We start from the raw sequence: 15,560 nt of genomic DNA on the forward strand, positions 1-15,560 counted from the left end.
CCCCTGTCGTCCCTCCACTCTTGCTTTCTCTCCAACAACAATAATAGCAATGACAACAACAAGGGTAACAACAAGGGCAACAAAATGGGAAAAATGGCTTCCAGGAGCAGTGGATTAGTAATGCAGGCACTGAGAAAAAAAAAAAAGAATTGTGGAAAGGATAGTACAGTGATAAGTCATTTACTCTATTAATAGTATTTTACCATCCTTTCTTTAGCTACATATGTCTGTTATACAATCTGATATTTACATAAACTTTTTATTGCTAGTATAATAATAAATTCCTAATTCATCAAGTTTCCTAAAAATAAGAGCATTCCCCCTAGATAACCATACTATCGTTATTCATTAAGAAAATTAGCAAGAATTCCCTAACATCATCCATTACCTAGCCCATATTAAAATTGTCCAGGAGGTTAGGGAGTTTGCTAAGAGCTAAAATGCTTGCTTTGGGTGTATGGAGCCCTGGATTAATCCATATGTGAGCAACAAAGACGAGAAAGGAGTTAAGGCTTTTATGGATGGTGGGGGCAGTGCTTTGAGCACAGAGTCCCTTCTTGTTTATGTCTCGTGATTGCCTCATAAAAACTAGTAAAATATAAGAGAATACATGCTTAGCTTAGTCGTTATGCCTCTCCAGTGAGAAGGTGATTCCATTAACTCAGGTTCACTGTCTTGATTCACTGTAGGTCTATAATATTTCTTTAAAAATTTTTTTTTTAAAACTTTATTTTCCCTTTTGTTGCCCTTGTTGTTTTTCATTGTTGTTGTAGTTATTATTGATGTCGTTGTTAGATAGGACAGAGAGAAATGGAGAGAGGAGGGGAAGACAGAGAGAGAGGGGGAGAGACACCTGCAGACCTGCTTCACCGCCTGTGAAGCGACTCCCCGGCAGGTGGGGAGCCGGGGCTCGAACCAGGATCCTTATGCCGGTGCTTGCACTTTGCGCCACATTCGCTTAACCCACTGCGCTACTGCCTGACTCCCAGTCTGTAATATTTCAACATGATCCTCTACCACTGTGACCAATGTCTGGCGTAGAAATTATTTAAGCTTTGAAACTGAGAACACACCCAGTGACTATTTTCTTCTGTCTTATTATGACAGATACTACAAAAGAAAGGACAAAAATAGAAGCATGCATGTAAACCGATGTCAGGAAGTCAGACTTATACAGTGGAATACACACCCAGAGGGCAATTTCAGAACAAAAACAGTAAAAGTGTGTAAGATAGTACAAGCATAGGCCCCTGACTTAGATAGAATGCAGGCCGCCAGTACGCAGACCGCCAGAATGCTTAAGCTCAAAGGGCTCGAACCCAGATCCTTGTGAGGGTCTTTGAGCTTCATCTTTGGGCCTGCCCCCCTGTGGTGTTTATTTCCCCTGCTCAGGGATGGGCGACTTTATCAGTGGACCTCACTCACCTGAGAATGTCCCCTTGCTGAGACATTCTTTGATACGATTAGCTTTCCTGACATGAAAGGCTTTTGTGATCTCTTGGTTCATGAAGGCTTCCTTGTTGATGATGTTTTCCACCATCATTCTCAAGTCAAACATTTCCAGGACCTCTGCGATTTGGGCCAGGCCCACTAGATCCTTTTCATTTTCGTCTAGCTGCCCTGTATACAGAAACTGGAGTAGAGTTCGGAAAGGACCTGGCTGGACTGAAGAGTCCATCCTGACCACTGTCACAGGGCCTGCCCTCTGTGAGATGGGGTTGACTCGCACTTCCTTGTGCATGCTAATGAACCCTTTACTCCAGCTGGACAAGTTCCGCGTCTCCAGAGCAGAGCCCTCTGCTCCCAGGCCTGGAGTCTCCTGCTGGAATATGTTCTGAGTCGAACATATCCACTGATTGGCCTGAGGTGTCCTGGGGTTACCGTCTTCCCTTTCTTCATCGGGCACAGTACTCAGTGCCTGCCCTTGGGCATCTCTGTTCTGCTTCTCTCTCTCAGAAGCTCCTTCACTCCAACTTGGGGCTTCTTCACATTCCATTAGAAAAAGATCATAAAACTTGGACGAGGAGGTAGCGAGGTAAATTCGGTGTGCAAAGATATGCTCCTGGTCCTGAAGGTCGAACAGGACGTCGGCACACAGAGGGTTGTCCAGTAAACAGGAAGCTTCGTTAGTCCCCGAGGAGGGACATTCGGGGACTTTGATGACAGGTGGAGGGGCTTTCGGAGGTAGGAACGGTGCCTGGAGTAAAGGCTTCTGAACTTTCTTTAAGTGGGACTTCCAGAACTGCAGGTGCCGGCGGGAGATGAGTGCAGCTCGGATTGCATTGTCAAACACATCCTTGATGCCGAACTGGTCAAACACACTTGTTTCATAGTATGGTATGCCAAGCTCCTTTGCAACCTCTCGGCCTTTTTCTGGGGGCAAAATATCCCCTCTCTTTATAGGCCTGAAATAGAATATTAAAAAAAAATTTTTTTTTGAATCAGTCTTACCTCAGGAAAAAAAATATTATCCAGGGTCTAAGCCTGTAATGAAATCATACATTAGAAAAACGGATGCAGCTCTTAATAAGACTCTTGGGGGGAAAAAATCTACAAATCTTTCAAAGAACTTGTGTTGGAGACAAAAAAATGTTTTCCATATAACCACAGTAAATGAAATATCAACATTTACATTTCATCTTGGGCTAGTTACTCTTTTAAGACTTGCATTCCCTATCAGTAATCTAAGCATAATGAGGATTTACATTGTAAAAAGACTACTGAGAGGTTTAAAGGTGATAATACACTTTGTATGTAGTATCTAGCTTGTAATAAAGATCTGATGTATGTCAGCTGTGACGGCCACTCCCCCTGCTACCATCATTTTCACCATTATGTTTGCCTTGACGGTTTTACAATGAATCCTTATACATTCTGTCATACGACTTGCACAATAATCCTACCAGTGTTATCTTTACTCTTCATTTTGAATGATCTAAGTTTTAGAGTTCAAGGGGACTGCCCAAGTTCATATTTGCAAGTTGACGAGAGAACTTTATTAAGCAATTACAGTTGAGAACTCTCTACATCAGTCAACTGGTTCACCTCTAAAGCTCATCAAGTTCTTGTCTTAGGCCTATTATAATCTTTCCTATTCTTTTGTTTTGTTCTCCTGCTCTTTCATCAATATCCATTATCTTTTGCCTGGACTGGTAAGTTCAGTAAGCTTTTTAACTGGTTTTTCTTCAGACTATACACATTTTAATCCATAGTTATCACTGTTGCAAAAAAAAAAAAACTTCAATAACACAAGTATGAATTAGTCTCAAATTTTCTGAAAAAAATTCCTCTGGTTTCATGAAGTCATGGAATAAAGTCTATACTTCCTAGGTTGATACACAAGACCCTTTAAAATTGATTCATATAGAAGAAGGCTAAAAACTTAGGAGCAGTGTAAGAACAGTGCTGTGATGATGGCAAGACCATGATAAAGCCACAGAAAAATTCCAAAACACAGAAAACTTTGTTCTTCTGTTACAATCTTTATGGAGGCATACCTGATCTGAGATACATACTTTTAGGAACTGATCTTCCTAAACAAATATTTAGCTTTCAAGACCAAAGGTAATGAGTGTGATGTCTAATGGGCCCTAGGAGAAATAAGATAATGCTAGACAGAAGTCGCCTTTGAAGATCTGGATGGAAAAGAAGGGAAAGGGAACAGATGCAAAGATGAAAGGGAAGCACAGGGAAGAAGGTTTAACTTCTTGGTTGACTCCTGTGGGTACACTGTGCTTTTTGTTCCTTAGTCTGACTTAGCAATCACTGAACGAAACTCTTCACGGTTTAAGTCAAATGCTGCTTCCTTCACAAAATCCCAGAACTGCTTGTTGAATATTCATCTTCACAGTCCCCTACAACCTTTCAGACATCCACATCGTGTTCATGGGTAAGAGGGCCAATGAGCTTACTCTTTTTATTTATTTATTTTTTAATGCAGAAAAATCCTGAGGTCAGACAGGACACTTCATCTCAATTTCTCATTCCCTTGAGTGGAGTTCCAGATATTCAACTCTTGCTTTCATTCTATGAGCATTGTGGGGGCTGGAGAAGTAGCCTACGTGCTATCTATCTATCTATCTATCTATCTATCTATCTATCTATCTACCTACCTACCTACCTACCTACCTACCTACCTATTTATTTTACCAGAGCACTGATCAGTTCTGGCTTATGTTGCTTTGGGGAATTGAACCTTAGACTTTGGAACTTCAGTCTTGAGAGTCTGTTTGCTTAACTATTATGCTATCTACCCCTCCCCTATAATGTGCTGTTTTGCCATGTGCATGACCCAGGTTTGAATCCAGCCCCCACTCCACTGAAGGAAGCTTCTGTGCTTTGATATCCTTCTCCATCTCTCTCCCTTTTTCTGTCTCTAAGTGAAAATAAGCAAATACAATGAAGAAATTCAGAACTTTCATGAAAACAATTCTTTTTTTTTTTTTTTTTTTAAAGATCATTGTTGTTTTGCAAAATGGACAAAGTCATGTTGGGGAAGTTGGATGAGGAAAATGAGAAAACTGAAAATCCTTGGAATAAGAGTACTTGTACAGGGCTGATGCTCTGGTGGCAAAGAATCATGGTTGATTATTCTGAATGCTGACTGGATTATAACAATTATTTCCAGAATGACATGAAGCCAGTGGTAATCACTGTATTTTTAATTTTACATTTCAAAGCATGTCATGTTTTAATAATTCACTTCAAGAACTGGCTATTTTTACAAACATGAGTTCCTACCTAAGAGGAGATGCTGGGCGTGAGAAGGATCAGGGATCAGTATATATAAACATATACCCAGTTATGCTTAAGAAGTTCACTCAAAGCATATGGTGGAGTGATGGGTTCTCAGAACCACTGACAAAACACAACCCTAGGCTAGAGAGACATCTGTTACCTCTGAGTTTTAATTTGGCAGCATAGTGAAACACCAAGTCCCTTGGCTTACCTTGCTAAAGGGCGTCTGGCTCGATTAACAGCTTCAAGATCAGCATAGCGGAGATCGAGCTGGCAGCCGACTAGAACAACAGGTGTCCGAGGGCAAAAGTGCTTGATTTCCTGATACCACATGGTTTTCACATGATTTAGGGAGTTGGGATTAGCAATCGAAAAACAAAGGACCACGACATCTGACCTAAAAGAAAATGACAAAATAAACTGTGTCACCTTTTGACTTTCTAAAAATCATTGTTTCCTTTTCTTCTCTCATTCATCTAAAGCCATATTAAGTCACAATTAAAAAAAAAAAATCTAACATTAAAACGCATGTTGGAGTCATGCAAACAGTCTGACAGTCCCCACATTCCAGCACCAACAAAACTCGAGTTGACTTCCATATCACACCGCACAACGTCTATGCATTGATGAGTCTCCAGGAAATCAGTTCACAGTTGAGATGGCTATACTCAAACTTAATTCAGTCCTGGAACCACAACATGCTGAACTGTTTCTGCTTGTCAGAAATAGTTTCAAGATAAGAAAACGATAAAGTGTCTACTGGTTTAAACATACAGGTGGTCATGACTCACCCCAATGAGAACAGCAAATAGTTTACATAATGCTCAAAACATAGCCGGTATTTGCTGCACAGGGTCAGCAAATACACAGAAAGATTTCTGCCCTTCTTTCCACTAAAGCACATAAGTAGCAAGCACAGCAAAACGTATCTGTTTCCGAAAAGCAATAAATAAATAAATAAATAAATAAATCAGAAAACCAAATTTGCAAAACTTTTGAATCTTTACTGGACAGGAAGGTAATGTTTAACATAAAAATAGCAAAAATTATATGAATGGGTTAATAAGATGTGAAAATGTTGGAAATGGATTTTTCGAATGTTATATATGACGAGGAGCAGGAAAATGGGGAAACTAAAAATTGCTTTCATGTCATTTTTGACATAAAGATGTTCTACTTTAATGTGATAACTTACCTTCTTGAAGCCAAAGAACTGTTTTCTAAAACAGTTGTTCAATTATGGTGTTTGACAGATATCTGCTAAAAGGTATCTTTAATGAGGATTATAATCCATTGTTTCTGGTTAAAATATTATGAATGGTGACTTTGAAAACATAAGAGGTACAGATATAAAGAATAGAAAAAGTCAGGCCAAGGGATTCCAGACTTTCTTGCGTCTAAATTCAGTAATAAACTTACAACTTTATTAGACGTTAATTTGTTGCTTCTACTGTTTATAAAATGAAAAGAATCAAGTTGATGAATCAAAACACCTTCCTTTTTAAATCATTAATGAGCTTTTCCCCTCTACATATCAATGAAGACAAACAAATAGATCTAGGCAACCATAAAATTTCTAAAAATAATCATTTGCAATGCAGAACGCTGTAGGGCGCTTACATTAAATTTAATCCACAAGTCGAGTCTTTAAATTTACATCTAAGAAAAAAAATGCACTAGACCACAACAAATAGTGGAAAATTCTGCTTGGTATGAAATCTTCTCAAGACATATATAAAGAGGACGTAAGACTCCAAGAAGACAATGTATTAATTTGCATGTTACAATGTCCTTGAAATAAAGTTACTATCAGAGACCGCTGGGCACAATACAATATAATATGGGTTAAATATGTATAAACATGTCATGTCTTTGGGATCTGATTTAGTCAGTGGGTCATTCTGTGCACCGTCTTACTTCTACTCAGCATAAATGACTGTGCCGAGTAAAGCTGAGAATGCCTTGAATCGTATATCTTTTCAGAGCCTGCATGTTCTATTATTCATAATCCTATAGGGTATCTGATGCAGCTCTGCTATACGCTTTGTACTGATCATAAAACCACCATGAATTCTGACACAGTGAGACTAGGATGGCAATACAACAGGCTCATTACTGTACAGGAGCCAAGGAAATTGATATAACACCGGGATGTAGGAACAGTATGTCTGCTATACAAAACTGTTCTAATTTGATTCCTTCTATTTCCACATTAAGCCACATTACCTTAAGAAGAAAAAAAATCGCCTTTTTTCAGAGCTTAATTTATATGATAGACACGAAGCTAAATGCCAATTCTGTTATCTCATTTTTATGATACAGCAAGTAAGGTTTTGAAACCAGAGCCAGCTCGGTTGCTAAGGTTACCGTGGTGACACATACTATTGAACACATACTAGTTACTATCCAGATGACCTGTAAACAAGTACAGATAGGGCCTTGGGGGTTGGAAAAAATGGAATCTCTTGATGATAGCAGCACAATGCCACGACACAATACAGGTCCGGAGGGCTCAATTTCCAAATGCGTTACAACAATATTTTATTGTAGGAAAAGCTTTGGGAAAGCTAGGAAAATAATTCGGTGCTCTACAAATATTTTACCTCAAAAGCATAATTAAGGAAAGGAGGTTCTACTGGGGGTAGCACTGCCTCTAAAGCTAACCTGATTTATTGAGTCAAAATTATGTTTGTGTTCTCAGAATGAAGTTATTCTTTTTCCCCTTTGTATATACAACTAGGTAGTATGACTGACCACTTGTCCCCATTATTTTATGTTTGAAGCAGTTGAAAATGAAGACATTATTTTACTACTAACTTGTCTAAATGCCGTTGGCTAAACCCTTGTTTACCTAAACAAATGCAAGTTCAAGAAACACTGTCTGAACACTATGCAGAACTGTATTCTTTATGTGCAGCTTACGCCTTATGTTAGATTAAAGGCTGGGAACCCATGAACGTAGTTAGAAAGCTACACAGACACGTCTCTCGGGTACTTCCCACCTTGCCTCGATCTCTATATTCATATTCTGGGATCACTACTTTGAGAATGCTACTTATTCCCTCTAGCCTTGGAGTCATTTTTTAAAAAAATCTAATCAGAGAGAGTACATGACCCGCTGCTAGAAACGTTTCCCCTTTTAGGGAGGAGTTCAGGGAACTAGATAACTAAGGACCTTTTCATTAAAATATTGATTCATGTGTGAAGATTACTCAATGCTTGGCATGTAAAAAAAAGGTTCTAGTATTTCTACCTTGATGACTCCACTATACTTAAAATGCACACACACTAAAATGTTGAGTTTAAAAATCACGGGGTGGAGGGATGTGCTAAGGGCATTCTCATGCAGTAGGCGACAAGAGTTAGCCTAGAAATGACCTCTGGGTTTCTATTTTGGCTACAAAAAGGAATCGGATATGATTTAAACAGAGTCTCTAGTCAGGAAGAGAATGCATAGAACTCTAATAATGAGGTGGGAGAGGAAAATTTCTTTGATTGGGTTAAGTGACTTTAGTAAAGAAGGCCAGGATTACAATACAGGCTGGGTCTTTTTTTTTTTTTTTTTTTCTTTTTGTCTGAAAAAAATACACTCATGTATATGCATGTGTGTGTATGTGTGTGTGTGTGTATTTAATTTGGAAAGATATATAATTTCTTGTTCATAAGGGGAGATATCAATACGAATATTTTATCAGAGTAATAGTACACCACTATGTCTTTGAAAGGATGCTTTGATTAGTTAGGAACAATCCAAAGTAAATGTCTATGTTGAAACATAGGTGGATCTCCAGTTTTGTGGAGGGGTAGGGCATGAGGAGGAGTCAGAGACTAACTAATTCAAGTACTCAAAAATGCTTGTGCTGGCAGTTGGCCTCAGCTGTATAGTTTTTATCCAGATGACAAACAAAAATCATTCTTTTTGGTTATCTTGTAAGAAGATAACACGTGAAGAATAGATACAAATGTCTGTATAACAAGGTGAGAATGGGACCAGTTTTAGTTAGAAACTTCAAGGAAAATAAATCTGAAAAAGTGTATCTTACCAACATATCTTGATCTGAGCTAGAATTTAACTAATTAATTACTGTTTGCCATCAGGGTTATCGTAGGGACAAGGTGGCTTCTGGTGCCATCCACCCTTTGCTTTCTGTTTTGATAGGGGGTGAGAAGCAGAGCTAGAAATACGCACTGAGAAAGGGAGACTTCTCTAGCACTGCTTCTCTGCTTGGGAGACTTCTCTCTTGCAGGTGGGGACTGGGAGGGGGGAGAATGTGGGTCCTTGCATATGGTAGCATGTGTGTTCTACCTGGTGTGTCACTGTGCCCCAGCTAGACTTCAAACAGCAAATGCCAAACATGTTCACGAGGACTGTCTCTAAGACACCTAAAGTCAGAGATAGCAAACTTGCTAGGAAAAGATAGAGAATCAACCATAGTTAAACTGCTGTTCCAATGTGAAATAACAAATTCATCCTTTGAATAAAGTCCTTAGGGGCTAGGAAGTGGTGTGACCACGTATATTATTACCGTGAGCAAGGACCCGAGTTCACATCCCTGGTCTCCATCTGCATGGGGGAAGCCTCTTTCTTTCTCTCCTCCTTTATTTCCTCCTCCCTCATTTTCTCTCTATCCTAACAAATAAATAAAATAAAAAAAAAGAGAAAAATGGTCACTGAGGATAGTGGATTTGGGTACATACCGAGTCCCAATGATGACCCTGAAGGCAACAGAATTAGCAGATAAATAGACTAAAAAAAAAAAGAAAGAAAATATGTAAATAATCTATATGAAAACCATTAAGGATCCTTTTGTTCTAAATTCTTTCCTATCACAGAAGTGCTCTCCATCTTTTCAGTCGGTCTTCCCTCATCTGACCTTATCTACTTTGCTACTGCTACTGCTACTGAGCTGAGGTGTTACAGTGCTCTGGTTTTCTTCTACGGGTAAGTGGAAAGATTTCCCAAATTCTTCTGTACGTAAAAGTTTGAGATCAGGTCAATCGATGAATAATGTGACCAACAGTGGATTCACCTGCCTGGCTGTGAGTGGACAATCAAGTGTGCTTCTCCAGTTCTGGCTGGGTCTCTTGCACTGATGACCATGAATCAACTCACAATCCTATTTCCCTGAGTCTTATTTGGACTTAACTCGAGTACATAAATTTTTGTTGTTGTTGTTGCTGGGGCTTCACAGCTCCAGGCTGACTTTTTCAGACCTAGAGAGACAGAGAGAGAAGGAAACTACACCGCAGTCTTGTGTGGTAGCTAGGGAGAGGTTCAAATCTGTGTCACCAGAACATACGTTTTGTCATACGGCTGGATCTCACCTTTTAAAACGTCCCTATTGTCTATTATTATTCCTTTAATTGGGGGGGGGGAGTTAAGACTTTTTTCTCCTTTGTATATACAGAGGTAGAGATTGTGATCAAATTTTAATCGACTTCTTTGTTCACGCTCACAAGATTAATGACAAAGATTCAAGTGGTAGTCCCTCCTTTTCACTTTTGAGGTTTCAAGTTGCTTTCACGCCATCAACCCCATAATCAGTGCATGTTATTTACAGGAAAAATAAAAACAAAAACAAAAACAAAACATTGTTCATGTCAACAACACACCTTTCATGCATGTAGTCTGGCAGTGCTATGCAAACAGACAGGTCAAAACAGCACAGAACAGCTGGGAGCATGGCAGAGAAAAGGGGTATGTGGCACGTGGCTCTGGAAAATTTTAGTAGGGGAGCAGCCCGGTGTGTATGAGATGCAGAGGAAGTTGTCAGTGATGGTGAGCAGAACCACCTGGAGATGAATGGCTGTGTAAGCTCATACTCATGGAGGATGGCGAGGCCCATGGGAGAGCACCTGGCAAGGGATCTCGGGAGAGCTGGGCAGTACCATGCAGTGCTCTGGATGTGAGTAGAGAAATCAAGTCAATACTTTACCAATAGCAGTGAAGCTTCTTAAGTGCAGATGTTATATAGGGAAAACTGTGAAAACACCCTGAAATATATCCAGATTTGGGAGCGATTAGCATGCATAACTATTTCTTCCAAGCTCATAACTGCATGTTTAGTAGGAAGCGACATTTTTAAACCCGTCTTGCCCCCACCCTTCAAAAATGGGACCAGAGAAACGCACGCTTTCATGTATGACAATGTAGGAAAGCTGTATCAACATTCAGCCAGTGCCGCCAAACCCAAGGACATGTAAGACACAAGTTAAAAATGGTCGGCTCTGTTATTACAGGGCAAATATCGCAGGGGACAACACCACTCCCGATGATGGTGGGCTATCAGCTAATGAATGGACGCTAGCAATTTTTCACTTGGTATCCGTTTTCTGTTCTTAGCAATCTGTGTTTCCCTTTAGGATATTTTTACATCTCACAAAGCCATCAGTCAAACATGGATGTGTATGAAATTAGGTGAAGCACAAGTAACTTATTGTAAGAAGTAGCTTCAGCAATCTTATTTGATTTCTAATTAAAGAAGGAAAGATTGACATAAAGAAACTTGTTTAACAAGGGAAGGTGAAACTGTGTTAATGAACTTCCCTCTTGTCCCTGTCCCACTCAGGACAGATAGAAACAGGCTGGACATATGGATCAACTGGTCAACACCCATGTCCAGCAGAGAAACAATTACAGAAGCCAGGCCTCCCACCTTTTGCAACCCATAAAGATCTTTGGTCTATATTCCCAGAGGGATAAAGAGTAGGAAAGCTTCCAATGGAGAGGATGGGATACTCTGGTGCTGGGAATTGTATGGAATTGTACCCCTCTTATTCCATAATCTTGTTGATCATTATTAAATTATTAATAAAATAAATTAAAAAAGACTTCCCTTCTACTCCGCCTCTCATTTCTCTTTGGCTTTTCCTGAAGCTATGTGACTGAGGAACCCACTTCCTGTACTGCTAATGTTTTCCTTTTAAGAGCAAGATTAGCTGTAGATATAAGAAAGTTTCCATGTCAGCTAGAATTCCAGGTGGGATGTCTCTGAGATTAGACTTCCTGAGAAATGAAACTTGTAAACCAGCAAAACCATTCTAACAACACACAAAAAGGGATTTTTAACTCAGGTCTCTCAGCAATCCTATTTGAATTAATAAAGGTCAAGTTTACAATGGCCTGTCAAGTTAATTAATTATTCAAAATCAGTAAGCAATCATTCCTTTATTTCTTCAGAAAATGACCTGATTACCAGTAGGTCTACTGGTCACTCTTTTAGACACTGGAGGTATAGCAATTAACTGCGATACAAATGGATGATCTTAAGCTTATCTTCACCATGCTTACATTTTAGTAAACGATAGATGTCGTATGCTTTACATTGGCTTGTTCTAGCCCTCCCCCTCCAAGAGAATTGGATGAGTCCTGTTAATTTCGCGGGCCTGCTTGGCCCCGCCCCAAGGGACCCTGGGAGAGGGTTCCGGAGTCCGAGAGTTCCTGAGTTCCCCAGTGACAGAGTTCCTGAGTTCCGGAGTTCGAGAGTGCGAGAGTGCGAGAGTTTCTGAGTTCGAGAGTAAGGGAGAGGGTTCCTGAGTTCCAGAGTAAGAGAGAGTGCTTGCGCCGCCGCAAAGAGACAGCAGAGTTCTGTTTGGTGATTAGTTTGTCTTAGTTTGTGAATCGTTGTTCCTAAATAAAGAAATACAGCTGCCCTGCCCAGCCGTTGTCTCTGCGTCTCTGTTACCCGCCCATGAAGCTAGCCAGCCCGGCAAGAGCCCACGAAATTTTAACAACAGATAGAGACAATAAAAAGGTCTATAATGTGTAGTATGCTAAGTAGTGATTCAGTACCAAGTAGGGAAGAAGACAGGGGAAGTGGATAGAAATACCGGAGAAGCCACCAATGAAATGAGACACTTAGGAAGGCCTCACGGAGGATGCAGGGTTTCAACTGGGACTTGAAGAAGGGGAGGGACTCAGCACATTTATATCTAGGGGTTGGAGGTGGGGAAGGACACTGTGGAAGAGAAAAAGGCTCATGTAAAAGCTCTAAAGCTGGAGCATTCCTATGATGCTTCCTTCAAAAAATGAGAGAAAAGAGAGAGGCAGGCTGGGAGTATGGATCAAAAAGTCAACGCCCATGTTCAGCGGGGAAGCAATTACAGAAGCCAGACCTTCCACCTTCCGCACCCCATAATGACCCTGGGTCCATATTCCCAGAGGGATAAAGAATAGGAAAGCTTCCAGTGGAGGGGATGGGATACAGATTTCTGGTGATGGGCATTGTACCTCTCTTATCCTATGGCCTTGTCAGTGTTCCTATTTTATAAGTAAATAAATTTTTTAAAAAATGAGGGGGAAAAACAGGAGCTGAACTCAGAGAGGCAGTGCTGGGCTGAGGTAGGGAGGTCCTCATTAGTTTTTGGCTCTTACTTTGAGTAATCAGGTCACTAGGAGTTTGTGGATAGAATAACATGACATAACTTTTTTTTTTTTTTGCCTCCAGGGTTATTTCTGGGCTCTGTGCCTGCATGAATTCACTGCTCCTGGAGGCCATTTTTCCCATTTTGTTGCCTTTGTCATTGTAATTGTTGCCCTTGCTGTTGTTGTATGATAGGACAGAGAGAAATGGAGAGAAGAGAGGAAGACAGAGAAGGGGAGAGAAAGATAGACACCTGCAGACCAGCTTCACCGCTTGTGATGTGACCCCCCTGCAGGTGGGGAGCTGTGGGCTCGAACCGGGACCTTTACTCGGGTCCTTGTGCTTTGTACTATGTGCATTTAACCTGCTGTATTACCACCTGCCTCCCTAGCTTATGTTTTTGTAAATTTTATTTTGTTAATTTTTATTTATAAAAAGGAAACACTGACAAAAACTATAGGATAAGAGGGGTAGAACTCCACACATTTCCCACCACCAGAACTCCGTATCCCATCCCCTCCCCGACAGCTTCCCTATTCTTTTTTTTTTTTTTTTTTTTTTGCCTCCAGGGTTATTGCTGGGGCTCAGTGCCTGCACCATGAATCCACTACTCCCGAAGGCCATTTTTCCCTCCTTTTGTTGCCCTTGTGGTTATTATTGTTATTGTTGATGTCGTTTGTTGTTAGATAGGACAGAGAGAAATGGAGAGAGGAGGGGAAGACAGAGAGGGGGAGAGAAGGACACCTGCAGACCTGCTACACCGCCTGTGAAGTGACTCTCCTTCAGGTAGGGAGCTGGGGGCTCGAACTGGGATCCTTATGCTGCCGGTCCTTGCGCTTTGTGCTTAACCCACTGCGCTACCACCTGACCCCCAGCTTTCCTATTCTTTATCCCTCTGGGACTATGGACCCCAGGTCATTGTGGGGTGCAGAAGGTGAAAGGTCTGGCTTCTGTAATTGCTTCCCTGCTGAACATGGGTGTTGGCAGGTCAATCCATACTCCCAGCCTGCCTCTCTCTTTCCCTAGTTGGGTGGGGCTCTGGAGCTCCTAACTTATGTTTTAATATGAGTACCTGGGGCTGGTGCTGGCGCACTCAGTTGAGCATACATGCTGCCATGTGCAAGGTCCTGGGTTCAGGCCCCCAGTCCAAACCTGTGTGTGTACTGGGGGTGGGAGGGGGGAAAGAGAGGAAGCTTCACAAGTGGTGAAGCAGTGCTTCAAGTATCTTTTTCCCTCTCTATCTCCCCTTCCGGTTTGTTTTCCTCTGATACATGAATCAATAAGATATTTAAAAAATACGAAGGCTCCATTGCTACAATGAAATAAAGAAAACAGACAAAATAACGAGGAGGGAGGAGTTGCTGGGCAGAGGGGTGAGCTGCACCAGTTAGAAGGCTACAACCCAGGGAGGCGCACAGCAGCAGTGCACCAGACTTGTACGTTTGAGGCCCCTGGTTTAAACCCCTAGACCATGTGCCAGACAGAGCTAAACAGGAATCTGGTCACCCCTACGGTTCCCATGATCCCATCTTTTGCTCATGAAAATAAGTCAGTAAATGATAAAAAAAAAAAAAAAAAAAAAAAAAAAAAGCACAACAAAACCAAGCAAACTAGAAAAGGATTCAGAAAGAGAGATGATGACGGTGACTCTGCTGGGAAGGAAAGCAGGTGGCGAGATGCGGCCACACTCTCTCCTCAGGTGGAGGGCAGAGTCAACAAGGAAGGGTTGCTGCTGGGCTGGAAGTGGGAGGCAGCCAGAGGAATATGGAGAGATGCCCAAGTGTTTTGCCTTAGGCAATTCTCTCTTCCCCGATACTGGGATGGGCATCTTTAGTTCACCTTTCCTAAAAGTGAATTATGATTATTTAGTGTTGTTATCTCCCCCACTAAACTCTGAGTTTTATTTTTTGGAGATTTTTGTCTATCCCCATTTATTTCTTCCCCCAGTGTGCAAACAAGGCCCTCACTTGCTGCTTATCAAGCAAAAGGACCTTATAGTTATCAATGATTAAAAGATGCCAATGCAAACTCAAAATCTGAAAGATATAAAGTTGAGCCTAAACAGTCAGTTGGGGACAGAGTGACATATTATTGAAGAATGAAAATACAATGTAGACATTATGTTTCTCTAGATCATTATTGCTGATAGACAGTCAGATACTATTTCTGGTGTACAGCTGAGATTTGTCGGTGGGTATATAATGTTAATAACTTGAATTTATGTAAACCCACTCACCCCAATTAATTGGATGTTTTAATAGCACCATCATAATAGTGAATATTTTGAAATAATAATGAAAGTAGCATTAGCTACTTTCTAGAAATTAGATGATCTCCAGAAACAAAGAAGCTGTAAAGAAATGGGCAGTTTACTTTCAGGATTAATTACTGGGTTAGTTACATAGAATTAAGGCCTAAGGAAGTAACCTATAATCTTAGACCAAAAGCTAGTGAAAGTGA

The 15,560-nt window shown here is 40.8% G+C and overlaps 1 protein-coding gene across 10 annotated transcripts in view; it reads right to left on the reverse strand.

The window, feature by feature from the left end:
* The window catches only part of RHOBTB1 (Rho related BTB domain containing 1), a 97,279-nt gene that overhangs the window by 19,432 nt on the left and 62,287 nt on the right, over positions 1 to 15,560 (reverse strand). For 9 of the 10 annotated variants that reach the window (XM_060191896.1, XM_060191595.1, XM_060191533.1 and 6 more), the window contains 2 exons: positions 4,949 to 5,134; positions 1,426 to 2,405 (listed from right to left, as the gene is read on the reverse strand). In XM_060191896.1, coding sequence (XP_060047879.1) covers positions 1,426 to 2,405; positions 4,949 to 5,134 — 1,166 coding nt within the window. Of the gene's footprint in view, positions 1 to 1,425; positions 2,406 to 4,948; positions 5,135 to 10,673; positions 10,732 to 15,560 lie in introns of all 10 variants that reach the window. The other variant, XM_060191916.1, reaches the window with a different exon arrangement.

This window comes from Erinaceus europaeus, chromosome 1, assembly GCF_950295315.1.
Source record: "Erinaceus europaeus chromosome 1, mEriEur2.1, whole genome shotgun sequence".
NCBI lineage: Eukaryota > Metazoa > Chordata > Mammalia > Eulipotyphla > Erinaceidae > Erinaceus > Erinaceus europaeus.